The sequence below is a fragment of the Loxodonta africana genome, chromosome 2 (assembly GCF_030014295.1).
Source record: "Loxodonta africana isolate mLoxAfr1 chromosome 2, mLoxAfr1.hap2, whole genome shotgun sequence".
NCBI lineage: Eukaryota > Metazoa > Chordata > Mammalia > Proboscidea > Elephantidae > Loxodonta > Loxodonta africana.
In genome coordinates, this window is record NC_087343.1 from 225,860,395 (window position 1) to 225,886,104 (window position 25,710).

Genomic DNA, 25,710 nt, shown 5'->3' on the forward strand with positions numbered 1-25,710 from the left:
GATTCATGGCGGGACACTTGCTTCCCAAGCCCGGCCACCCTCCACGGGTCGTCATGGCAAACCCCAGCCCTCTTTAGACCCTGCCAGGTCTCCACCTTATGCCTCTCCTGTCCAGCCCTCTCCTCCCTCCATTGTTCCCAGGCCCAGCAATGGCCACATCCACAGTACGCATCCTGGGTGGGGCTGCAGGTACACCAGGAGGGGCCTGCCCCAGGTGTGGCTGGGCTCAAGGAGAGAGGTCCTGCCTGGTGCAGCCCCTGGCTGGCTCCTCTGCTGGGTGCAGCAAACCCAGTTCCCCACTGTCAGAGACAGGCTTAGGGTGTGGTCAGGGTCACAGTGTGTATATGCTTGTGAATGGGCCCCCAAGGTCTCCTGCTGGGGCGGTGGGCTCCTGCGTGACCCGTGGGCAGGATTCAGCCACAGGACGGGCCATGGGAGGAAAGTACCTGGCACGGAGCAGGTGCCCAGGTAAGAGTTGCTGTGTGGGGCAGTGAGGGGGAGGGGGGAGGTAAGGAACACGATCCAGCTGCCCATCAGCAAGGTGGGTGGGAATGAACAGGCAGGACGTTAGTATAAGAGACAACACAAGAAAAATGAGTAGAAAATTGCCAGATGGGAGAGGGAGGAGGGAGAAGGGGACCTTGGCCAGCCCCTGGCTGGGAAGCGCCACAACACTCCCCCAGGTCACTGTCAGGGCCCGTGTGAGCAAACTAACGAGGGCCGCACCTGAGCCGGTTCCTCAGAAGCCTTAGGTGCTGGGATAGCAGCCTGGTCCTGACAGGTGTTATCAGGAGCGACACAGGCCCAGGGGGCAGACTTTTGGCTGTTCCTCTTGCAGGCTGAACTCCTGCTCCCCTGCAGGTAAATGCAGGCAGGGACCAGGGTCCTCTTGGTAGAGTGCGTGTGTCCTTCCAGTGGGGATGGATCCAGGAGAAGCCCCTTCCCAGTGCCTGGCAAAGCGCCCACTTCGGTGACCAAGTGGGACCTGTCCGAGACACCAGAGAGCGCCCAGAACCCAGCCACCTAGGACAGCCTCTGGTCCCTACCCCCAAGCAATGAGGAGGGGCTTGGTATTGATCCCTGGCCTGAGGGATGGGGCTGTGGGATCCCTGTCTGTGGATGGGGGCCAGCAGGGTGGGGCGGGGGGTGGTGATTGTTGTGTGCCGGAGATGGTTTCTGAGTCTCTAGAAAACCACCAAGTAAACAGCTTTACAGAAGAGGAATTTATCCTCTCACAGTCCAAACCAAAAAACCCGTTGCCGTCTAGTCGATTCTGACTCATAGCCGCCCTATAGGACAGAGTAGAACTGCCCCATAGGGTTTCCAAGGAGCCCCTGGAGGATTTGAATTGACTTTTTGGTTAGCAGCCAAGCTCTTTACCACTGCGCACCAGGGCTCCTCTTGTAGCCTGAGAGGCTGGGAATCCACATTCAGGGCACTGGCTCCAGGGGAGGTCCGTCCTTGTCTATTTCAGCTTCTCTACTAACAGTCGTCGTCCTTCCCTTCCCGGTGTCTCTCTGTCTGTTCTGCTCCTTTTGTAACTCAGAGTGGTTAGGTTTAGAAGCCACACCCACTGTATTTAGGCATGGAGCTCTGGCCGTGCGGTGGTTAAGAGCTCGGCTGCTAACCAAAAGGTTGGCAGGTCAGATCAGCAGCTGCTCCTTGGACACCCTATGGGGCAGATCTGCTCTGTCCTATAGAGTCACTATGAGTTGGAATTGACTTGACAGCAACGGGTTTGGTTTTGGGTTTTTATTAAGGGTGCCTGTTTTCAGAAAAGCTGGCTGGCAGGGAGATGAATAAAAGATGAGCTGCTGAAGGGTTTGAGAGCCGGGCTCAGTGTGCCTCCAGGGAGCAGGGCCTGAGGGAGGACCGGAAACGGTAGTGCCAATTGCATCCTGGCACCATGCCATGGCCAGGCTGCTGTAGAGTGGTTGCCTTTTCTAGAGGCACCCCAGCCCCGACGGCCATCCCAAAGCCACATTGCCCTCCCCAGTTGTGGAGTGTCCAAGCTGCAAGAGCCAGCAGACAGAACCTTTTACAGGAGGGTCAACTGAGGCGTGAAAAGAAGCGATGTACACAGGATGATGGATGATGCACTTAGCTGTCTCCTACTTGCCCCCCCTCCCCTAGTGATGAACCATCCCACACCCTAGCTGTTGTGGATCGAGTTGTGTCCCCCCCAAAATATGTATAAAAGTCCTGGATCCTGTTCGCCAAGTGGATCTTGTTTGGAAAAAAGGTTTTTCTTTTATATTAATGTGGTCACACCAGAGTGGGGTGGGTCCCAAACCTAATCACTTCTGTGTCTTAAAAAGAGCAGATTAGACAAAGACACACACAAGGGAAGACGCTGTGTGAAGACAGACACATGGCAGATGCACCTATAAAAGCCAGGAACCCCAAGGAAAGACCTTTCTCTAAATTCAGACTTCTGGCCCCCTGAACTGTGAGACATTCCTGTTCTTCAAAGCCACTCGCTTGTAGTATTTCTATTACAGCTGCACTAGGAGACTAGACGCTAGCCTGAACTTGAACCTCACTTGATGGTAGTTTCTTGCACACCTACCATGTGAGAAGCCACAGATACCTCCACGGAGACCAGTGATTCCAAAGGACACAGGGTGCCCAGCCCACCTGCCCAGCTCTGAGCACTGTGAGATGGGGAACCCTGGTGCCTGGCCCTTCGGGGCTGGACTGGGTGGGAGGAAGGCTGCCAACACCTGACCTAGTATAGTACCTGGGCCTGGACCTGTTAGAAGGTGTCACCCTCTCCCAGCCCACAGTGAGCTCAGTCAGCTGCTGAACGGAGGCCTGAGGACTGGCAGTGTTCCCCTGAGCCCCAGTATAGCCCTGCCCTTGAACAGGGTGTGACCTCCGAGAGCAGGATTCTCAACCCATGCACTGCTGACACTTGGGCCCAGATCCTTCTTTGTGGCAAGGGGTGTCCTGTGCACTGTAGGATGGTGAGCAGCAACCCTGGCCTCCACCCGCTAGATCCCAGTAGCTACCTCCAGTCTGACAACCAAAAATGTCTCCAGACACTGCCCGATGTCCCCAGTCTTAAACAGAGCACGGCAGCAATGCGCCCACTGGAGCAGCTTGCCTTCTGGAACGTTCTCCTGCTCTGTAGCCAGGTAGAGCTGTCAGACCAAGCACCCCCGCCCAGGACCAGTACTGGGGTGATAACTCAGCAACCAGCCACTAGAGAGCAGAGGTCCTCTTGAGCTCAGATCTGGGTGGAACCCACCAAAAGCTGCAGTGACAGCCTGAGCTGGGCAGGGGGGCAGGGTAGAAGCAGGAGCCCCTGGCCCCCAGCTTGGCGAAGGGCTTCTGCAGCCCCGGTGTATCCGGACAGAGCTAGGCTGGAGACCCTTGCCCCGTTTCCCTGATGAACAGCAATGGTTTGGCAGGAAAGCCAGAACCTGACTCCATCTTCCTGCTGTCTGCTGCCATCTGGTCTGTATGAGGGCCCCAGCCCTGCAGTCCGCTGAGGCCCAGGCAGACAGAGTCTAAGTCTGAAGGCGGGTGCCATGACCCAGGGTCCCGGGAGCTGGGGGACTCCTGGGCAGGCGCAGGTCCCAGAGAGTCTGCCCAGAGTCAGCTCCCTGATCACTTGGCAGGCACCACATTGCCTTTCCATCTGGCCCAGCAGCCTCTCCTGCCTCTCTGCCCCAGATGCTAATGAACAACCATTGTTCTTTCTGGAACAACATGCATCTCCCAGTTAAAGCTTCTGTGGGGACCCCTTGTCACGTGTGTTTAAAAGCCAGCATGAGAATTTTGTGGTTCAAAAATAAACAAAAAAAACCACCTCTTATAACAAGTTACGGAATGACCTCTCAACCACGGACCTCACTTCTCAGTTCTGGTCCACGCTGGGGCCTGAGGAGCGCAGGCTTCCTGAGACCATTGTACTGACTGACCACGGGTGTAACGACACCCCTAACTGAGCTCTAGGGCCACCAGAAGAATCTGAGCAGAAAGGCGAAGGAGGGCATTTGCCCACAACTCCAAGTGCACACAGCATCCTGACAGGGAGGCCAGACCTCCCTGGGTGGTGTGCATACCTGGGTTACCTGGCTGGCCTCCTTTCCAGAACTTTCTCCCTAAGACATCTGAGCAACAACATGGAAACCTCCCCGGGAGGTCAGGGCCCCTGTGTGGATCTGGGCCTCTGCCCAGCTTCTGGCACCTGAGGGGCCTCCGGGCTCCGAGAAACCTGACATTGGAGCTGGAGGTCTTTCTTACAGGCGTGGAGGGCAGGAGTGGTCATGGGGGCTGGGTGGGATGCTGGGGTGGGGTGGGGCAGCTGTGGGTGATTAATGCAGAGAGGCAGTGGGGACGAGTGATCAACAGTGCCTGCCAGGATCTGACAAGACTCCATGGTTGACAGGAACTCACACCCCCGCCATGGGGAACGCCCGCTCTGGGGCACTGCCAAGGTCACGTCTCAAACCCACGTCCCTGGAAATGCGTGTGGCCAGTCCCTCATGGGTTATTTTGTGTGGTCTCTGGGGTGCACGTCCCTTCCTGGCTGCAGAGCCTAGCCCTGGAAAGCACTGTGTCTCACTGGGCGCCTCCCCTGAAGCCAACCTTCCCCTCACAAAATCCCACTGCTTTTGACCAAAATGAATGAGGCCAGGTTTTCTTCCCAGTACTTCCCAGTAAGTGTCTCAAAGGAAAATAATGTCCAGTGAGTCTACAAGGGGTTCTTCACCAGGTGTCATTTACTGAATTAGACACACACATGTGCATACGTACATACGGATCATACAAGACACGTGTGTGCAGACACACGCACACCCCTCACATGGAGACACACACATGCACAGACACATGGGTGTAACAGACCGTGAAAACAAGCCACCTGTAGACACACATACACACACATGTACAGATACACACGCACACAGACACAACAGACTCCGTAGCTTCAGGGTGGAGAATATGGTGGGAGCTTATAGGCAGAAATGCTCAGACCCCCACGGCCTGTGTCTCCTGCAAACCCTGCTTGGCCCCGCCCAGCACAGCCTCCACTTCCCCAGAGGCGTCGGGGAGTGGGGCGCCCTGCTCTTTTTTGCAAACCCAGCTCCCTTCTTCCAGCTGTGAAGCCATGTCCCAACAGAGGTACCAGTCCCCGGTGTAGGTCTCAGGGTCACACGTGTTCCGGGATGGTGGAGCAGCTGGTCATGAGGCCCTGTCTCATTCCACATTTGGCCTCGAAGGCAGCAAGCTTGCCCACTTGGGGACACTCCTGCTGTGGCCTGCTGACCCTTCCAAAAGGGCCTCACTCAGAGTCAGTAGCGGCACCTGTACATCCTTCTAGGCCTGGTCGTGGTCCTGCTGAGGGAGGCCCTGCATGTCCATGCAGGCTGGGGACGCTCCTTGTCCTTGTAAGTGATGCAGCTGGGGGCAAGCCTGTCTGAGTCACTGCCCCGCATTTCACAAATGGACACTTTCTCTAGCTGCCGTGTGAAGTCTGGCCTGGGCATCTCCCCGACGTCCCAACGTCCGGAGGACATTCCTGTCAAACATGGCCTGAGAAGGGAAGGCAAGGAGGTGAGATGCGGTGCCCGCTTTGTCACCTGCTCAGCGCACAGACCGTGAAAACACAGTGCCTTGGGAGTGAGGGTCTCTGGACACCAAACCAAAAAAAACCCAAATCTGTTGCTGTTGAATTGATCCCAACTCACAGAACAGAGAACTACCCTACAGGGTTTCCAAGGAGCTGCTGGTGGATTTGAACTGCCAAGACCTTTTGGTTAGCAGCCAAGCATTTAACCACTGTGCCACCAGGGCTCATTATCTTTCTTCATTTTACCCTAATTAAGAACAGGCAGGCCCTAGTTTCTTGGCAAGCTGTGTTCCAAAAGTTAACTGAGCTTGGCTTGCCTGGACCTCTGGCGGGTATTTCCGGCAGAAATAGAGCAAGTGAGCCACGTGGCCCACGCTCCCTGGGTCAGTGGGTGGGCACCATCCGGGGGATGGGCGTTCCACGCACAGTGCAGTGGGCTGGACATGCCGGGCTCCACTGTCTCCACCAGACCCCTTTCCATAGGGAACAACGGGGCTCAGAGAGGTGCGGCAGTTTGCCAAAGGCACCAAGCCCAAGCAGCCTGTCTACAAAACCCCTTACTCTTGTAGCTCGAGGTCCTGCTAGGTGGTGCTAGGACTCTGAGTGGCTATTCCCACATTGGAGCAGAAATTGTCACCTCCCTTCGAGCCCGTGGACTGCAGACGCACACCTTCCCCAGAAAACACGAAGTCACCACTGAGCCTTACAGACAACTGCCCTGTTATAGACCAGAACCATGTGGTGTCTGCAGCTTAGATAGCCCAGTGGGTGTGTGAGTGGGGTGGTGGGGGGGGAGAGTGGGGAGTTAAGGGGGGAGTGGGGAGATGGGGCTGGCAGAGGGGGTGGGGGAGAGTGGGAAGGAAGGGGTGGGGGTGGGGTGGGGGGTGGGGGGAGTGGAGGGGTGAGGTGAGTAGAGAAGGCGGGCACACAGAAGACAAGGCCAGGCTTAGGTAGACTGTGGTTGAAGCGGGACTAGGGGGAAAAGTGCCTGGGGGATCATCCTAGGAGTCGCCTCTGCTTTTGCAGAGGTTTGGAAAATTCCATTATAAAATGCCAAAGGGGACACGCACTCTCTGCATGCTCACCAATGAGTTCAAGCTCCGGCTGGGCACCCTGGGCACCTGTGGGAGCAAACCACAGGCGTCAGGGCAGCGAAGGGTGGGGAAGGGAGTGCACCGAAGCCCTCAGTGCTTCAGGGAGCAGCAGCACCAACTGCCCCCTCTGCTCGGACTCCCCCCCCCATGGCTCCCGGTGTGGGGCCCCTCGGGCCAACGCCACCACCCTAGGCTCCCTGGACCCCAATTCCCTCACGTGCCTCTTCCTGACCCTGCAGTGTGTGTGGCCTTGTGCGCTGTCCCAAGCCAACTATGGGGTGCATATTCACTTTCTAAATGCTGCACTTCAGAAAAGAGCATGTTAAAATCCATGTAACACAGGTGTTTGGCGTGGATGCGCCGGCCTCCTGGGCACCTGACCCCGCCTGGACCTTCCAGAGCTTCCTTATTGAAGAAGATACCTTTTCAAGTCCAAGGGTACAGGTTCTCTGCTTTTTAAGATTCTCTGTGCCCTGGACTCAGGACCCCCTGCCAGACTGACCAGGTCCGCAGTGCAGGCTGTGGGCAAAGACAATTATCTCCGGGGTAACTGGAATTGGTAACATGAGTCTGGAAACTCAAGAGCAGCCCACAGGGCAAGACAGGAAAGGATATCCACAGGGGAGGCTCCGGCTGCAAGCCAACTCCATCATCAAGGGACCACCGAGTTCCATTTAAACAGTGCTTCCTTTGCTCTGGGAGTCCCTGGGTGCTGCCAACCGTCAGCTGCTAACTGAAAGACTGGCAGTTTGAGTCTACTTAGCAGCGCCTCGGAAAAAAGGCCTGGTGATCTACGTCCAAAAAATCAGCCACTGAAAACTCTATGGATGCAGTTCTCCTCTGACACATACGGGGTCGCTGTGAGTCGGGGTCAACTTGACGGCAACTGGTTTGGCTTTCTGGGTTTATTTTATACAGGTAGTTTAGCAAGAGTGACATAAAGGTGGTTCAAGTCTACCCAGAAGTGCCTTGAAAGAAAGACCTGATGACGTATTTCTGAAGAATCAGCCACTGAGAACTCTGTGGAGCACAGTTCTCCTCTGACACACGTGCGTCACCAAGGGTCAGGACTGACTTGACAGCCACTGAGAACCCTGTGGAGCACAGTTCTCCTCTGACACACGTGCGTCACCAAGGGTCAGGACTGACTTGACGGCCACTGAGAACCCTGTGGAGCACAGTTCTCCTCTGACACACGTGTGTCACCAAGGGTCAGGACTGACTTGACGGCAACTGTTTTTTTTTTTTCTTCACCCCTACCCTCACGGGAGTGTCAAAGAGCCCTGACCTTGTCACTCAGAACCTTGGGGATGGCTGCTGACCTAAGAGACTACCCTGTGCCCACCAAGGTGTGAGCTGGGCACGTCCGGCCCTGCAGGCTTCTCGGACGTGGGCTGATGTAAATCGCTGGCACCATCACACTGGTCTACGCCTGGAGCCGCTTCACTGCAGGTTCTGTTACCAGGTTTTCCATGGTTTAAATGCATACTTTCTAGATCTACCTTGGAGACTGGCTGGAATTACAGACGGCCAGCCATGCCAGTGATTTAAGGCAGGCTCAGTCAGCTTTGTCCGAAGGGAACTCTGGCCAGACCTTGAAACTTGGACTCCATCACTCCCACCCAGAACCCAGAAGACTGGACTTGTCACAGCCACCTTTTGACGTGAGCACGTCTGAACATAGGGTCTCACTTCAAATCCAGTTCCTTGGAGCATTTCAAGTTGCCAATCCTAGTGAACGTGAATGCTGCGAAATGCCAGTTTCAAGTGAAAGCAACATCGTGCAGAGTTAGGAAAGCTTAAAAAGGCAAAACACCCACACCAATGAGATTAGTATAGACAGGCTCCACCCCAAGTCTTGTCTGATACCTGTGTAGCTTCCACGAGAACATCTGTTCTTATAAAGCCAGATGGTCACCACGACCGCCATCACGCCCAGGATGCCAAAGACGATAAAAACGGCCATATTTTTCTCCCGGGGCGTGGCTGGATTATCTGTGATCTTGTCATTGGTTCCAGAGGAAGGTTCTACAAGAAAAGAGGGAAATAACCCAAGACTTAAAGGGCAAGGAGGAAAATGGTCTTTTTTCATCTTTAAGAAGACAACGCTGCAGAGAAGAATTTACTGTACTTTTACGCAAATAACACTCATGCTATGTTTTTCACCAACCCCTTGCGCATTATTTTCCTAGACACGATATGCACGTTATATGGGTAGGCACATTATTTGCGGAAATACAGTATCCCAAAGAACTCAGCCGACATGAGTTTTTGATTTGTACAATGTGAGTTGATGGAGAGAAGGGCTGTCTCTGATAGTGGTGTGTCCTCTCCTCCTGGGACTTTCTCTTCCCCTTCCTACGTTTGTCACCTGTAATTCCTGGGAATGGTTTTGCCAGCCCTTTCTGTGGGTCTCTATCTGGGGAGGGGCTTAGCCGGAAACACAGTTTCCTCCTGTCTTTTGTTTTTAACTGAGGTGAAATCCACAGAACGTAAAATTAGCCATTTTAAAGTGCACACTTCAGTGGCATTTAGTACATTCAAAATGTTATACAACCACTGTTGTTCTTAGGTGCTGTCAAGTCAGTTCCGACTCATAGCAACAGAACGCACACTGCCTGGTCCTGCAGCGTCTTTACAATCCTTGCTATGTTTGAGCCCATGGTTGTAGCCACCTCGTCAATCCATCTTATTGAGGGTCTTCCTCTTTTTCGCTGACCCTCTACTTTACCAAGCATGACGTCCTTCTCCAGGGACTGGTCCCTCCTGATAACACGTCCAAAGTACATAAGATGAAGTCTTGCGATCCTCTCTTCTGAGCAGCCACCACTAACTATCTAATTCCAAAACATTTTCATCATTTCCAAGAGGAAACCCCATACCTGTGAGCAGTCACCCCCGCATCCCTCTTCCCTCTGCCTCCCACAAATCTACTTCCTGTCTCTACGGATTTGTCAATTTTAGACATTTCATATAAACAGAATCATACAATATGTGGCCTTTTGGGTCTGGTTTACTTCACTCAGCATCATCTTTCAAAGCTCATCCATTTTGTGGCAAGTATTAGAACTTAATTCCTTTTTCTGGTTGAATGTATATACCATCTCTTGCCTATTGTGAATAGTGCTGCAATGAACATTGGTATACACGTGTCCCTGCTTTCCCAAATCTCCTGGGTATACACCTAGGGAAACTGCTAGGTCATACACAGATTCTAGGTTTAACTTTTTGAGGAACTGCCACACCATTTTCCACAGCGGCTCAACCACTTTACAATCCCACCAGCAGTGGATGAGGGTTCCAATTTCTCCTGTCTTGTGTCTACCTACTTAGCCCCCAGAGAGCGGTTCTCATATCCAAATGAGCAATAACACCCCTGGGGACTTCCTTACAAATACCCAGTGTTGCTCCAAGCACACCTGGAGAAACAGTGACCTAGGCAGTGGTTCGATCTTGGATGCCCCTTAGAACCATCTGGAAGCTCTTAAAAACTGTTCTGATGCCAGGGACCTGTCCAGAGGTTCTGATCGGATGGGTCTAGGTCAGAGCTTGGGCATGGGGCTTTTACAGGCTGCCCAGGCAACCCTACTGTGTAGCCAGGGTCAGAGCTGCTGCTCCCGAAGAGCCTTCTGGGTTCCATCTTCCAATGCTGGCTTGAACGCCGTGTTCAAAGGCAGCCCTTTCCTAGTCATTCGGGTGGGCTTGGAGACCGTGAGCTTTAAGCTGCAGGAATTCAGGATTCCTGATTTCAGGAAGGAGGGTGTCCTGGTTCTGCAGGGGTTCCTGGCAGTCAGGGCTACCCTCCCACAGGGGGCCATGCTTGGCTTAATGCTCCACTGTCGCCATCTTGAAATTCCTAATAATCTGTGAACACAAGGCCCCTGCATTTTCGTTCTGCACTAGACCCTGCTGGCAGCACACAGACCCCCGTCCTGAGTATCTTCTGCCTCCACCTTCTACCACTCATCTTAGCACGTGGGCCAGGGACACACAGATTGGGAGGGGCTGTGGCCTCTCTGAAAAGGAGTCACCCACCTACAGCCTTGCACGGAGAGAATGTGGGCCAGCAACTTGGGGAGTTTGGTTGTCTCGGGGGCACACGTCCAATGGCAAAGAGTTTGAGTGTGGTTTTAATCCCGACACTGTCACTTCCTAGTCCTGTGGCTTCGGAAAGCTTACACAATCTTTTAGAGCCTCAGTCCCTCATCTGTAAAATGGGCTTCACAAAACTGACCCTGTGAGGCTTAGCGGGGATGAAGTGTACTAAGGGTCCAAACAGTGAGTATGCGTAGCTGCTCATCGTAAGGTTGGAGGTTCAAGTCTGCCCAGAGGCATCTCGGGAGAAAGGCCTGCCAATCTGCTTCCAAAAAATCAGCCACTGAAAACTTCCTGGATCATCGTTCTACTCTGACACCCATGGGGGCGCCATCAGTCAGATTTGACTCAATAGCAACTGCTTGTATTGAGATTCTAGCCCCAAGGCTGTCTTCAGAAACAGCAGTGCTTTTCATACTGTGTCTCGAGCTCAGCCCGCCCCTATTCTCCCTCGCAGCCTCCTTCCTGATGCTGTGCCGGGTCACCTTGTAGGGACTATGTCTCTGCCTGAGAGCCCACCCCAGCCCCCACCGGCCCGCCACGTTAGGTCCTGGGGCTTCACCTGGGTGGCTGCTGACGGTCAGGTTTTGGTGCAGTATCACGTTCTCGATGCAGCACTGGACATTCACGTTGGGGGCCCACTGGACCCTCAGGGTGCTGACCACGTCATACAAGCCTTGTTCATTCATGGAGACCGTGCTGTTCTGTAGCGCCTTGTCCAGCAGGCTGTTGTCCGTCTGGTTGATCCAGTACACGTTGGGTCTTGGGTAGCCATTTGTGGACCTGCATGTGAAGGTGAGCTCCTCGTCCTGGGAGGGGCGGATGGGGGTGCTGACGATGGGCATGCTGTAGTTGGCTGCAGGGGGAGGAAACAGGGGTGAGGGGCGGCAGCACCTGAGGGTCATGAAACAGAGGGGTACACCATGCCCAGGGCCACGGCAGAGGGGGTGGCCTGTGGGACCACTGAACCAGGCAGGGGGTGAGGCCAGAGCCACGTCTGAGAAGTAGACGCAGGCCCTTTTCTGACCAAAAGTCACCCTCCACTCACCCTCCAAAAGGGGGAGCTGATGACTCCAGGTGGGCCTGGAATGTTGCCCACAGCCTGGGCTCCAAGGCCTCACGGGAATCTAGTCCTTCTCACCAGTGCTACGGAGAGCTTGAAATTCATCTGAAACAGACATGGCCTGTCTCCCCATTGAACTGTGCCCTGAGCTCCTTAGTGGACTTTCATTTTTCCCTAAATTCCAATCTCATTCAGTATTTCCTAGCATTCCCTCCCAATTTCATAAAAAACCTAGTGTTAGCTGAGTTGGAGGGTTCAAAGAAAAGACGGCGAGATTGGAAGTTCTTTTGTAAAAACAGGTAGCCTCGGCTTATGGGACAGTTTCTCACACGTTGAATGACTTCAGCCAGGACCAAACCCATTGCCATCGAGTCAATTCCAACTCATAGAGACCCTATAGGACAGAGTCGAACTGCCCCATACGGTTTCCAAGGAGGGGCTGGTGGATTTGAATGGCCGACCTTTTGGTTAGCAGCCAAATGCTTAACCACTGTGCCACCAGGGCTCCAGGAAGATTCATTAATTAATAAAATTATTAATAGATAATTAATAGAAGAGTTTTTATATAATAAAGGAATGTATTAATAATTAATAAAATTAATTACTAATACTTTTTCTAGGGTGTAAGGGAAAAAAAAACACAGTCGCTGTTCAGTCAGCTTTGATTCACTGTCATTCCGTATGTGTCAGAATAGAACTGTGCTCCATACACTTTCTAATGGCTGATTTTTCAGAAGTAGATCGCCAGGCCTTTCTTCCGAGGTACTTCTGGGTGAACGCGAACTGCCAAGTTAGCAGCTGAATATGTTCACCATTTGTACCACCCACGGACTCCCCGGTGTATAAGTCTGGAATGAAATCAGTTCTCTTGGCTTGGATGGTCTTACCTGCCACGTGCAGTATGACATCAACTTCCCAAACTTTTTTTAATTCCTGGGGCTTGCTGAACACAAGGCACTGATACGTCTGCTCATCTTGGGGGGTAATGTTGTATAAATGCAGAGAGAAGTTGCCCCGCTTCATGCTGTCCAGTGACAGCTGGGCCCGGTGCTGGTAGCGGTTATCTTCGTGGCGCCAGGAGCTATTCTCAGAGAGGTAGGCTACCACAGTCTGTGGCTCATTGGTTTGCCAATAAATAAAAAAGTCATTTAAATCAAAACTGCTTCCGCCAGGGTAAATGCAGCTGAGTTCAACACTGCTACCCACGATCCCTTGGACTTCTTTCTTTTGAATATCTGCAATGATTAAAAAACGAAAAAGTTAGTTTTCTAAGTTGGGCTCTGAGCCTGCGAAGTTACTCCACTGGGCCGGCTCCTTGGTTGTGAACCTCAGATACCAGGTCTGACTCATGTACGCAGAAAATGAATTTACCGATAAGATAACACTTCCCCACCACCAACTGCTGTCAGGTAGACTCTGACCCATGGCAACCCCACGTGTGTCAGAGGAGAACCGTGCTCCGAGGGTTTGCGAGGATTCATTTGTCAGTAGATGGCCAGGCCTTTTTTCTGAGGCACCTCTGGGTGGACACGAACCTCCATTTGGTTAGCAGCCGAGACACACTTGCTGTTGTTAGGTGCCGTTGAGTCAATTTCTACTCAGAGCAACCCCGTGCACAACGGAATGAAACACTGCCTGGTTCTGTGCCATCCTCACAATCATATTGCTGTATTTGAGCTAATTGTTATAAAGACCATGTCAATCCATCTCGTTGAAGGTCTTTCTCTTTTTCGCTGACTTTACCAAGCATATGTCCTTCTCTAGGGGCTGGTTCCTCCTGACAACATGTCCAAAGTACGTGAGACAAAGTCTCGCCATCCTTGCTTCTAAGAAGCATTCTGGCTGTACTTCTCCCAAGACAGATTTGTTCATTCTTCTGGCAGTCCGTGGCATATTTAATATTCTTCACCAACACCATAATTCAAAGGCATCAATTCTTCTTTGTTCTTCCTTTTTCATAGTCCAGATTTCACATGCACGTGAGGCCACCGAAAATACCACGGCTTAGGTCACAACTGGGGAAGAGCTGCCTCCTCAAAGTAGAGTCAACTTTAACGATGTGGATGGAGTAAAGCTTTCGATATCTTCATTTGCTCAAGTGGCACAACTCGAAATGTGAAGAAGCAGCTGCAAACATCCATTAGTAACTGGAATGTGGAACGTATGCAGTATGAATCTAGGAAAGCCGGAAGTTGTCAAAAACGAAGTAGAACATTTGAAGATACATTTCCTAGGCATTAGTGAGCTGAAATGGACTGGTATTGGCCATTTAGAATTAGACAATCATATGGTACACTACGCTGGGAATGAAAATTGAAGACAAATGGTGTCACATTCATTGCCAAAAAGAGCTTTTCGAAATTATCCTGAAATACAATGCTGTCAGTAGTAGGATAATATCCATATGCCTACAAGGAAGACGAGTTAATATGACTATTATTCAAATTTACACACAGACCACTAATGCCATAGATGAAGAAGCTGAAGATTTTTACCAACTTCTGCTGTCTGAAATTGATCAAACACACAATCAAGATGCATTGATAATTACTGGTGATTGGAATGCAAAAGCTGGAAACAAAGAAGGATCAGTAGTTGGAAAATACAGCCTTGGTGATAGAAATGGTGCCAGAGAGCACATGATAAGCTTCTGCAAGACCAATGACCTATTCTTTGGAAATGCCTTTTTTCAATAACACAAACGGCGACTATACACGTGGACTTTGCCAGGTGAAATACACAGGAATCAGATAGACTACATCTGTGGAAAGAGTCGAAGGAGAAGCTCAAAATCTTCAGGCGAAACTGAAGAAAATCAAAACAAGTCCACGAGAGCCAAAGTACGACCTTAAGTATATACCACATGAATTTAGAGACCGTCTCAAGAACAGATGTGATGCACTGAAGATACTCCTAGCATTACAAAAATACTTAAAGAGTTCAGACATTTACTGTGAGTTTGCTATGCTGTTCAATATCTATTTCCTGGTTTTGATAAGGCGCTACATAGTATGTAAGAGGCCACCACTGGGACAAGCTGGGTGACGGGTACATTCGCCTCTCCGTACAATTTTTGCAACTTCTCAAGGTCTAGAATTAACTCAAAATTAAAAGCTTTTAAAATTTTAGACATTTATTTCCTTGAACATTATGCTCTTCTAACATCTATCTATATGGGATGGAACTGACAACAGCAGCTTGAAAGATTAGACAGGAACCTTAGGAGGCAGTGAGTTTACATTAAAATAGGGGGAGGAACAACTCAGAAAAGGACGGTGAGAATGCTTGCACGACTTGAAGAATGTAATCAACGTCACTGAATCGTACGTGTTGAAATTTGTTGAATTGGGGTATGTTTTTGCTGTGTACATCCTCAGCAACAACAAAGAAATTATTTAAAAAAATTCAGGTATTTAAACCTTATGGATCAACATTGTGCCAGGTCTCGAAAGGCCTTGCACAGTTCCATTCTCTCGCTTGAAACCCTTGGCAGACATCACGTGGATTACGTCAAGCTAGCCTGCTAAAGGAAGAGACACATGGAGCAGAGCTGAATCAGCCAGGTATCCGAGACAGACATGCGGGAAATCCTAGCCAATAGCAGCAAAATTTTATTAGACTACTGATAGCTGACCACAGATGCATGAGGGGGCTCAGCCAAAACCAGAATAACTGCCTACCCTAGCCCATTGAAAGTCACCTATCTGAAGAATCATGAGTGAAAGAAATACCCATTTTTCCAAGTAACTAAATTGTAGGGTTGTTTGTTTCCTAGTAGTAGCCAACTGATACAGTTGTATCTGAAAGAAGAAAAGGATGCTGATATTTTGCTCCCTGATGGGTTGGATACAAGCAGAGCTTATGAAACACATTAATTAAGTAAAGTTTTGCTGGTAGAAAAGAATAAAGTGAGTGGGTTCTGGGGAGCATCTGATACATGATCTAATAGTTTGGAGTAAGTTGGAGACTAGAATGAGTAAGCTGTGTTCTACGGAGGGTGAAAACAGCAGCCTTGGAAGAGTGGAAATTCTGTTTAAAAGGGGTAGGAGATTCAGATTCTGAATGTGTGGGTTCTTCAGATAATCTGGGAGGTATTCAACAGATGATACAAAAAGCCTTAACTGTTGGTACCACTGTTGAAGAAGGAAAGTTTTGGAGGAAATAAAAGTGAAAGGGTGAAGTGTGGTGTCTGGGGTATTAAATGCTAACAAGCGGCCATCTAAGATGCATCAATTGGTCTCAACCTACCTGGATCAAAGGAAAATGAAGAACACCAAGGTCACACGATAACTATGTGCCCAAGAGACAGAAAGGGCCACACGAACTAGAGACTTACATCATCCTGAGACCAGAAGAACTAGATGGTGCCCGGCCACAACCGATGACTGTCCTGACAGGGAACACAACAGAGAACCCCTGAAGGAGCAGGAGAACAGTGGGATGCAGACCCCAAATTCTCATAAAAAGACCAGACTTAATGGTCTGACTGAGACTAGAGGAATCCGGTGGTCATGGTCCCCAAATCTTCTGTTGGCCCAGGACAGGAACCATTCCCGAAGACGACTCATCAGACAGGGAAGGGACTGGACAATAGGTAGGAGAGAGATGCTGATAAAGAGTGAGCTACTTGTACCAGGTGGACACTTGAGACTGTGTTGGCATCTCCCGTCTGGAGGGGAGATGGGGGGGTAGAGAGGGTTAGAAGCTGGCAAAATGGTCACAAAAGGAGAGACTGGAAGGAGGGAGCGGGCTGACTCATAAGGGGGAGAGTAAATGGGAGTATGTAGTAAAGTGTATATAAGTTTATATGTGACAGACTGACTTGATTTGTAAACTTTCACTTAAAGCACAATAAAAATTATTAAAAAAAATTCAGGTATTTAAAGGGGAATATCAGTTTCTCAACAATGGTATAATGCTAGTCACGCGACATTTTAAAGGTCCCTGTAACACAGTTAATTTCACTGTGCCAACTCCTTAAATGCCTACAGAAAAATCCTCGTGCCCCTGGGCTGGAGAAGGCTTGGCAAGGCCTGGGGGCACAGGGATGGCACCACAGTGGTGGTGCATCCCTATTCCTGGCTCCTGGGGAAGCTGGTGGCCTTCAGGGCCACACGGGGTTGACAGGGGTGAAGAGAGTTGAAGAGATAGGGGCCCTAGAGGACCAAAGCCCTAGCCCATCTGGTAAGGAGAGGAACTGAAACCCACAGGAGGAACTGCATCCCAGTGCTGCTGAATACGAAATGAAACACGAACTATGGCATTTAGAAAAGGTGAACCCTTGCGGCTTTCAATTTTGCGCTTGACTCGATGGTAATGGTTTTTTTTTTTTTTTTACTAATTGAAAGGTTGGTGGTCTGAACTCACCCAGTGGTGCCATGGAAGAAAAGCCTGGTGATCTGCTTCCACGTAGACTGAACCAAAATAAACCCAAACCCAGTGCCGTCGAGTCGATTCTGACTCCCAGTGACCCTAGAGGACAGAGTAGAACTGCCCCACAGGGTTTCCAAGGCGCACTTGGCCGGGATTCAAACTGCCGACTCTTTGGTCAGCAGCCGTAGCACTTAACCACTATGCCACCAGGGTTTCTCCATGTAGACGATGGTCAAGAAAACCCCATGGAGCAGTGTCATGGATTGAATTATGTTCCCCCAAAAATGTGTATCAATTTGCCTGGGCCATGATTCCCAGTATTGTGTGGTTGTCCTCAGTTTTGTGGTTGTAATTTTATGTTAAAGAGGATTAGGCTGGGATAGGAACACCCTTACTCAGGTCTCATCCCTGATCCAATGTAAAGGAAGTTTCCCTGGGGTGTGGCCTGCACCACCTTTTATCTTACAAGAGATAAAAGGAAAGGGAACAACTCATACCACAGCGCATCCTTTAGACCCAGGGTCCCTGCGGGGAGAAACTCCTAGTCCAGGGGAAGATTGACAAGAAGGATCTTCCTCCAGAGCCGACAGAGAGATAAAGCCTTCCCCTGGAGCTGACACCCTAAATTTTGACCTATAGCCTACTTCACTGTGAGGAAATAAACTTCTCTCTGTTAAAGCCGTCCACTTGTGGTATTTGTTATAGCAGCACTAGATGACTAAGACAAGTGCTTCTACCCTGTAACACATGAGGTTGCCATGAGCCAGAAAAGACTCAGTGACAATGGGTTTGGGTTTTTTTGTGTGTTTGTTGGGGGAACCAAGCAGGAAGGGCTGTGCCAAGGGACTTCTAATGCCTGCGTCGCTCTGTCCGTCCTCACTGCTCAGCAGCTGAAGGTTTAGACAGTCATCTTCCCTAAGTGATACACCCCAGAAGTCAAAGCCCACCTACACTTACCAGCTTGCAGGCCAACGAACAGCAGCAAGAGCAGTCCAGGTCTGGAAAGAAAAACAAAAACGGAAAGGAGGTGAGACACAGCGCCAACAGGTGAGTTACCTGCTTCTCATAAGCAGGAAGAGAGTTAGGCCATCATATCAATGTGAACACATCTACCAGGAAGCAGGCCCAGGTTTGCCACATGCCTGGGAACTTAGGGAGAAGAGCCGGGACCACCCGCCTTCCTTCTAGTACAGCAAACCCCAGAGGCTGGGTGCCTTGGCAATGGTCCACTCCCATGTCAACAAAATCACCTGCAAATTTTGGATCTGTCCACCCGGGAGGGATCTTCTAACCAAGATAATTTTGGGAGTGTGAGAGCCAACACCAAGGCCAGGGCCTTTGATCCCTGGTGGCCTAGCCCAAGAAAATGGTTGAAATTAGAAAAAAGCTTTCGGGACATTTACAGCAGCAGCCCTGTTTAAAATTTCACGAGACAGGAAGCATCCAAGATGCCCAACGGCGAGATCAGGTGAATCATAGGACAAGGCTGTGCGGGAACGTGATTATTCTGCAACGGAACCTGGTGGTTCCTCCGTTTCAAGTCCTCTAGCATCTCGCCCCCACCACCTGGACCAGCAAACCCCGTTATGACTTCTGAGCCTTCGATAACCTTCAGCCTGGGGCCCCGCGCCCTCCCCACATGCCTCATCTCAGCCACTCACCCCTGTGGGCATCCCAGGGGCCCCCGTGGGCCAGGAGCTCCTCATGCCCTGAACCACTTCATTGGCTTGGACCATCTGGTCCCAGCGCTGACTCCGGCTCCCCATGAGAGCAGGATCCAGGGTGCCTGTCATCTCTGATTTCCCTGAGTCTCCAAATGGGGTCCCCCAGGGGTCTGTCTGGGGAGATCCTCATCCTCTCTCCAGCTGCTCCCCAGGAAACTTCCATGGCTTATAGGGCTAAAGGCCAGTCATAGGTGGGCCTCCATGTCTCTTGAGACCCCTGCCCTGCCCCTGACAGCTGTCACAGGGCCTGCACCCCGTCTTCTCCCTGGGCTGCCAGGGACTCTCCCCCATGCTCATGTAGGCTGTAGCCTGAAGAAGGGTCTCATCCCGCCCCCTTCCCCACCCTGTACTCTCTTGAGGCTGCGTACTGCTGAGTGGACGGCTGTGATGACCTCCACCCGGCCTCCCTGTCTCCAGTTGTGGCCCCTCTAGTCCTGCATCTTCCAAAGCCACAAGGACCTCTACAGTGCAAAGCCCCATTTCTCTCCCACCATGCCCAGTTCTCTGAAGGCCCCCTGGGCAGTCTGTGCTGACAAGTCCCTCTTGTCAGGCCTCCTCAGGGCATTGGGGGCTTCCTGGGGAGTGGGGGGGGGGAGGTGCATGCTATGGGCTCTTACCCCCTCCAGGTGCAGTCACCACCAACCTTTTGGGACCCCTCCTTGTGCCCTCACCAGAGCTGGCTCTCGGGTCAGCCTCTGCCTTCTAACACCACCCACCAGCCCACAGTCTCTGGCTGCACCCCTCGCCACCCTGCCTTCCAGTCCCAGTCCAGTCCTGGGATCAGAGGAGGGAGCACAGAGTCACCTGGTCTAGGTGTGGATGGCTGATAGCCGTGACAGTCTGGAGACTTTGGCTCTTCTCTGTCATGGGGAAACAATCTTAAACACCATTCTAGCTGGGGAGTATGGCCAGTTGATCCAGGTGTGGGAGACTCTGGTTGGGGGCAGAACACCTGGGCACAGGTGCCTTGACTGTTCCCAAGAAGGCACAGGCTGCCAACCCAATGAGGACCCAACCCAAGGAGGACATGTGCCCTGAAGGGGGTATTTTTTCAAAAAGCCAGGAGCAAAGCTGCCACGCCCTCCCCCAGACTAGCAGGAGGTGAGCAGGGGGCTGGCCCTGGGGTGTCCCACCTTCCCCAGGTTGAAGCTGCTGATGGGGGTGGGTGTGAGGGGGCTTGTCACCAAATGGTGGGCTCCCGCTGGCCTTGGAGGACTCTAACAACCGACCTCTGCACAGCGTGACCACATCTTTAGTCCGTCTTCCTTGGGGGAAATCCCCTAGAGTGGGACACGGGTGCCTGCAGTGGGTGTGTGCCCCGCCTGGAGGGTGCCAGGGCGCTGAGCCTTCCCTCCTTCCAGCGTTCGCTCCGTCCCTTCGCAGGGACCCCGCCCCCCAAGCACACACACACCTTGCCCTTGTCGGTCCGTGAGTCTGGCGAGGGGCCGGGCCTTCCCTCTGTGCCACCGGCGGACAGGTAACCGCGCCCCGCCCGGCCGCCCCACCCCCGCCGGCCGCTGCGCTGCCAGGTGAGCTGGGGAGCCCACTTCGGAGCCCCGGGCGCTGGGGAACACTCGGGGTCCCGGGCCGCGGCCGGACATCGGGGAGTCTTTAGCCCCACCTCTGGCCCGGACGCCCAGCTCCGGATGACGGCGCCTCCACTCCACCCTCGCGCGCGTCCGCCCGCAGGCTCACCTTCTCAGCCGCATGGTGGGGCGGCCCAGTGGGCACGGAGACCTCGGGCCGCGGCAGACCTCAGGCCACGGGAGACTTCTAACCCTGGGGGACCTCCGGCCGCTGGAGACCCCTGGCTGCGGGAGACCTCTGATCGCGGAGACTCGTACTGGGGAGCCGAGCTCCAGCTGTACTGGGGAGCCGAGCTCCGGCTGTACTGGGGAGCCGAGCTCCGGCTGTACGGGGGAGCCGAGCTCCAGCTGTCCCGCCGCCGCGCGTCTGGGCTCTGAAGCTCCGGGACAGCAGCGCGCCGGCTGGAGGGCGCTCTGGGGCCGCCCCTCCCCGTCCCCGCCCCACGGCCCCGCCCCTCCGCCCACGACAATGACCAACCTGCTTGGCGCCGAGCGGAAGCTCGCCTACTCGCCCACGACTCAAGTGCGCTTCGGCCCCGAAAGGGAGCAGGCTCGGGGCTCCCCGTCCACCAGGGCGCGGGCTGGGCGCTGTAGGTGCCCCGAAAGTGGGGCGGAGCGAGTACCTCGGGGGAAGGACGGCCTGGCCCTGCGGGAGGGGCCGCGGGAGGCACGTGCTGCCCCCCCACCTCGAGTACCGCGCGCAGCCCAGTCCGCCTGCCCGCCGCGCCCCTTCCCTGCCTTGTCAAGCTGCGGGCGAATCGCGGGTCCAAGGCTCCAGGCGAGGTCTCGGCCGATGTCAGGCCCCCTTCCTCCCCCTCCCTCCCTTTCCCTCCCCCTTCCTTCCTTTCCCTCCCCCTTCCTTCCTTTCCCTCCCCCTTCCTTCCTTTCCCTCCCCCTTCCTTCCTTTCCCTCCCCTTCCTTCCTTTCCCTCCCCCTCCCTCTACTCTTTCTTTCTCAGCCCCCCTCGTTCTACCCTAACCGCTTCCTCCCCGTCTCTCCTCCAAGTAAGCCCTCTACAGCTGCTTGCAAAGGAGTGAATGGATGGGAGGAGAGAGGACTGAAGGAGAGAAAGGCAGGCAGGCAGCACCCGCCAGTCCAGCCCTGGGATCCCTCACCTACCTTTGCTCCCTGACCGTTTGTGGGGCCCTGCGGGTCTGGTGGCACAGCATATGAGCATGTTAAAGACGCTTAGAGGCCTACAGGAAGGAAATTGTTAAGTTCCTCTAGGCGCAGCTGACTTGGCGCTCGTTTTCTGACCCGTGTTCCTGGGCACCCAGTCTGGGAAAGGCTGCACTGGAGGTCCAGGTGTGTAAAGTCAGTGCCTGCCCCCTAAGGTGGGTGGCAAGGAGGTGAAGGAGGTGGACCGCAAGGACTATGGTCCCCTTCCTGTGCAGAGGCCGCCCCCAGGCAGCCTGGAGTGGGGCTCATGTAGAGAACCGGCCCAGCCCTCCTTGCAGGCACCCTGCCTCAGGTCTTGACACTCTTCTCCCACGTGGCAGGCAGCCTGCTGCCCAGGCTGGTGTGATGGAGAGGCTGTCGTGAGGGGCTGTTCTGTATGTTTCTATAATGCTCTGAGATTCCATAAAATACAGGTCACTATTATGCTTTCAATAATACGTATGTATAATCATTCATAATATGAATATATACCTTGTGCAGCTCTCTAATATTAAGTCATTAGAAACCTGTAAGTCATTAGAAAGTTTCTGAACTTAGACATAGAAACAGAAAACAAGACTGTTGCCACTGACTCGATTCCAACTCATAGTGACCCTATAGGACAGAGTAGAACTGCCCCAAAGGATTTCCAAGGAGCAGCTGGTGGACTTGAACTGCTGACCTTTTGGTTAGCAGCTGAGCTCTCAACCACTGTACCACCAGGGCTCCACAGAAGCAGGTGAAGTACGTCAAGAACATAAACAACCTTTAAGTTCACTTTAACCGAGCATGCTGTGACACAAGAAAACATAAATCTAAATAACCTCCCTACTTTTTAACCTTGAAAAGTAGATGTGTCATTTGGCCACTCTCTGACCCTGGAGGAAAGACGTAACAATACTACTCTTTGACGTCACATATTAGTCCTTGTCGTGTGGCGCCAAGGTAAGAAATTCACATATAAACCCTGAATTTCTGCTCAGTTGCTGAGAGAAGGTAGAGATGGAGCTGAGATTCTGTCCACCACCACTGACCCTGGAGTCTAGCTAGGAGGGACCCCTGCTGAGTTTAAGCTGTGGTTAAGCCTTCCTCCTGAAACCTCTCATTAAAGGTAAAAGCCTGAACTCTAAAGATTTGGACTCTAACCCTGAAACTAACATTGTAATTGTTAATTCTGACCTCTTGTTCTAAATGCACGTTGAGATCTTACTTGCATGCCTTTCCACGACTACGATGCAGTAAACTAAACAAGTTTATGTCTGAAAAACCTGAGTATCTCTATTAATTTTCTAAGATACCTAAAATCCTACATAACAGGGGCTGAGAAGGCCAGAGGTAGTGGCCACAAGAGCAAGGTGGAAGGGACCCTCCTGAACCAGCACGATGTCATCCACTCAGCAAAGATGTCTGAACGCTTACTACCAGCCAGCCCTGTGGGAACAGTGAGGATAAAAGCAAAAAATCAATAAAGATGGAACCCTCTGCCTCATGGAAGTTAACATTCTTGTAGAGGAGGTGGGCAAGGAACAAAATAAGCATGCAAATAGATGGAGTGTGAGACGGGCGACAAGAGTTATTGACAGTGAGGCAGGGAGGGCGGGGGGCTGCAGGTAACACAGGGCTGCTGGGGAAGGGGCCTGCTCAGTTCGCTGTCTGGGAGAAACCCCCTCCTCAGCTAGAGGAGGGATATAAAGAAGCAGGGATCAAGAAAGGAGCCGCCCTCAGGGGGCTGACCCCTTAGCTGGGACATCAGGGACAGGAGGCCCATCCACAGTGGGGTTTAAGTGTGAAGGGAGACACAGTCCACACTTGGTGGGGGGAGGGTGGGCACCATGAAGAAGCAAAGTAAGCTTAGTTCATTACAGATGGGTAAGTAAGCACAAGTAAGCCAGTGCTTACCTTGCCTACTGGGTCATCTGCCCCTATCAGGGAGTGTAAATTTGAAAAGAGGCTTTGATTCTGTAGGAAGGTGCTATGGGGTTGGGAATAAGAGAGATGCCAGCCATACCTAGAAGGAGAATTTTTGATGGGGAGAAAAAATGTGAAATTGTTCCCTAACGATGATCTGATAAGCAAGGTGAGCACTGTGCCTATTGGATAATCCACCCTGGAGGCATCAATCAGAGAGGATCTCAGGCCACTTCCTGGAGCCAGGAAGCCATGTCCAACACTGACCTGAACACAAGTTGCCCAGTATTCATGGTGGGGATGTGGGGACTTCAAGCACAGCACAGCTGGGAGGGGGCATGATGGTGGTGAGCCTTGAGGCCTCCTTCTCCCTGGGCTGCAGCAGCTGTTGGAGAAGGCAGGACAACCAGAGCCTCACTTGGCCTTTCCCTTCCTAGGGCGGGGCTGCCTGAATCCTCTGCTTTCTGGCCCATCCAAGTTCATGCCGATTAGACAGGCTAGGGTCCGGGGCCCACCTCTGGGCCTATCACAGGTCCAGGGGCCTGCGCTGCACTGATTGGCTGACTTCTGTGTCACATATTCTACCTCAAGGGTGGGGCCCAGATAAAATGTGGTGTGGGCGTTGTTGAAAGAATGGGGAATGAGTCCCGGGGGGATAGAAAGCCCATCAAACTAACGATCTCCCTCAAGAGGGTGCTTGCCTGTCTGGCCTGGCTGGAGTCCAGAAGGGCAGCCTCAGTGCCCTGTTGGTGGGGGGCAAGTGCTGCAAGACCCACCCAGGAGTGGGGACTCTGGGACAAGGGGAACATGCCTTTTCTTGGAATGGCAAAGAAGAGTCAGGAAGTGAGTCTGGGCTGGAAAAGGACTTTCAGGGATGACAGGAACACCTGGGGGCCACTTGTGAGGAGGGAGGAGCAAGACCAGCCCCAGGAACATTCACGTAAGTACATGGGCACCATTCCCACCACCCAACGTGGTGGTGTTAGGGCCAGTTGGCTCCAACTCATGGCGACCTTACGTATAACAGCAGAAAACGTTGCCCAGTCCTACATCATCTTCATGATGGCTGGTACGTTTGAATCATTGTTGCAGCCACTGTGTCCATCCATCTCATGGAGGGTTTCCCTCATCTTCATTGACCTTCTACTTTGCCAAACATGATGTCCTTTTCTAGCAATTGGTTTTTCCTGATGACGCAGCCAAAGTAAGTGAGCCAAAGTCTCACTATCCTTGCTTCTAAGGAGTATTTTGTTGTATTTCCTCTAAGATGTTTGTTCTTCTGGCAGTCCATTGCATATTCAATATTCCTCACCACTACCATAATCTAATTGCATCAATTATTCTGTAGTCTGTCCTTTACATTGTCCAGCTCTCCCATGGTTATGAGGAGATTGAAAATGCCATGGCTTGGGTCAGGCACACCTTAGTTGTCGAAGTGACGTTTTTGCTTTTTAAAACTTTAATTTTTTTTTTTTTTTACAGCAGGTTTGCCCAATAAAATACATCATTTGGTTTCTTGACTGCTGCTTCCATGGACATTGATTGTTGATCCAAAAAGAATGACATCATTGACAACTTCAGTTTTTTTCTCCCCTTCTCCCTGGAATGTCTGGGTTCAAATCCCAGCTTGGTTGCTTGGAGAGCTGTTACTTTGGTCAAATTATTTAGCCCCTCAGTGCCTGCATTTTTCCATCTGTAAAGGTGGGGATAGACTCATGGCTTTCTCATAAAGTAGTTACTAAGTTAATACGTGTACGTTAATATATTGATATTACAAATTAATGCACATAAAGTATTCTCACTGGGCTGGCACGAAGGATGCTGAGACCCATGAATAAACAGAAGGCAGCTCAGGAGCCTTCCTGCAGTTGAGGGAAGGAGGTAACCTTTCTCCTTGACCAGGACTGTTTCTCAGGCAGCAGGGCCACCTGGTTTGTTCTGTGGCTGTGGAGAGCAAAGCACACCTGGAAGAATACAGGGGTGCCATCTGGGAACCAAGTAGGAAATGCACACTTGCGATGTGGGGACCAGAACGCCCATGGTGCCAGATGGGAAAGCAAAAAGCACTTCTGTGGACACTTGGAGACCTAGGCTTCCTTCTGGCACCTGGTGGCCGCAGTCGCCTTGGGGT

General features: G+C 52.1%; 1 protein-coding gene across 5 annotated transcripts; it reads right to left on the bottom strand.

Moving 5' to 3' along the window:
* Positions 1–1,734: 1,734 nt before the first annotated feature.
* ICOSLG (inducible T cell costimulator ligand) lies at positions 1,735–20,910 on the bottom strand. 5 transcript variants are annotated; one of them, XR_002787950.2, is made up of 8 exons: positions 20,623–20,910; positions 18,161–18,201; positions 12,718–13,065; positions 11,330–11,623; positions 8,542–8,700; positions 8,329–8,419; positions 6,664–6,699; positions 1,735–5,541 (listed from the first exon to the last, which is right to left on the bottom strand). XR_002787950.2 is itself a non-coding variant. In XM_010598678.3 (7 exons), the coding sequence occupies exons 1-7, from the start codon at positions 20,634–20,636 to the stop codon at positions 5,531–5,533; spliced, it is 903 nt and encodes a 300-aa protein (XP_010596980.1). In that variant the 5' UTR covers positions 20,637–20,910; the 3' UTR covers positions 1,735–5,530. The 5 variants fall into 5 exon arrangements, 3 of the variants coding, with proteins under 3 accessions (XP_010596980.1, XP_010596979.1, XP_010596981.1); XR_002787949.2 differs by having other exon boundaries at positions 6,649–6,699; XM_010598678.3 differs by lacking the exon at positions 8,329–8,419.
* Between the last annotated feature and the right edge of the window lie 4,800 nt (positions 20,911–25,710).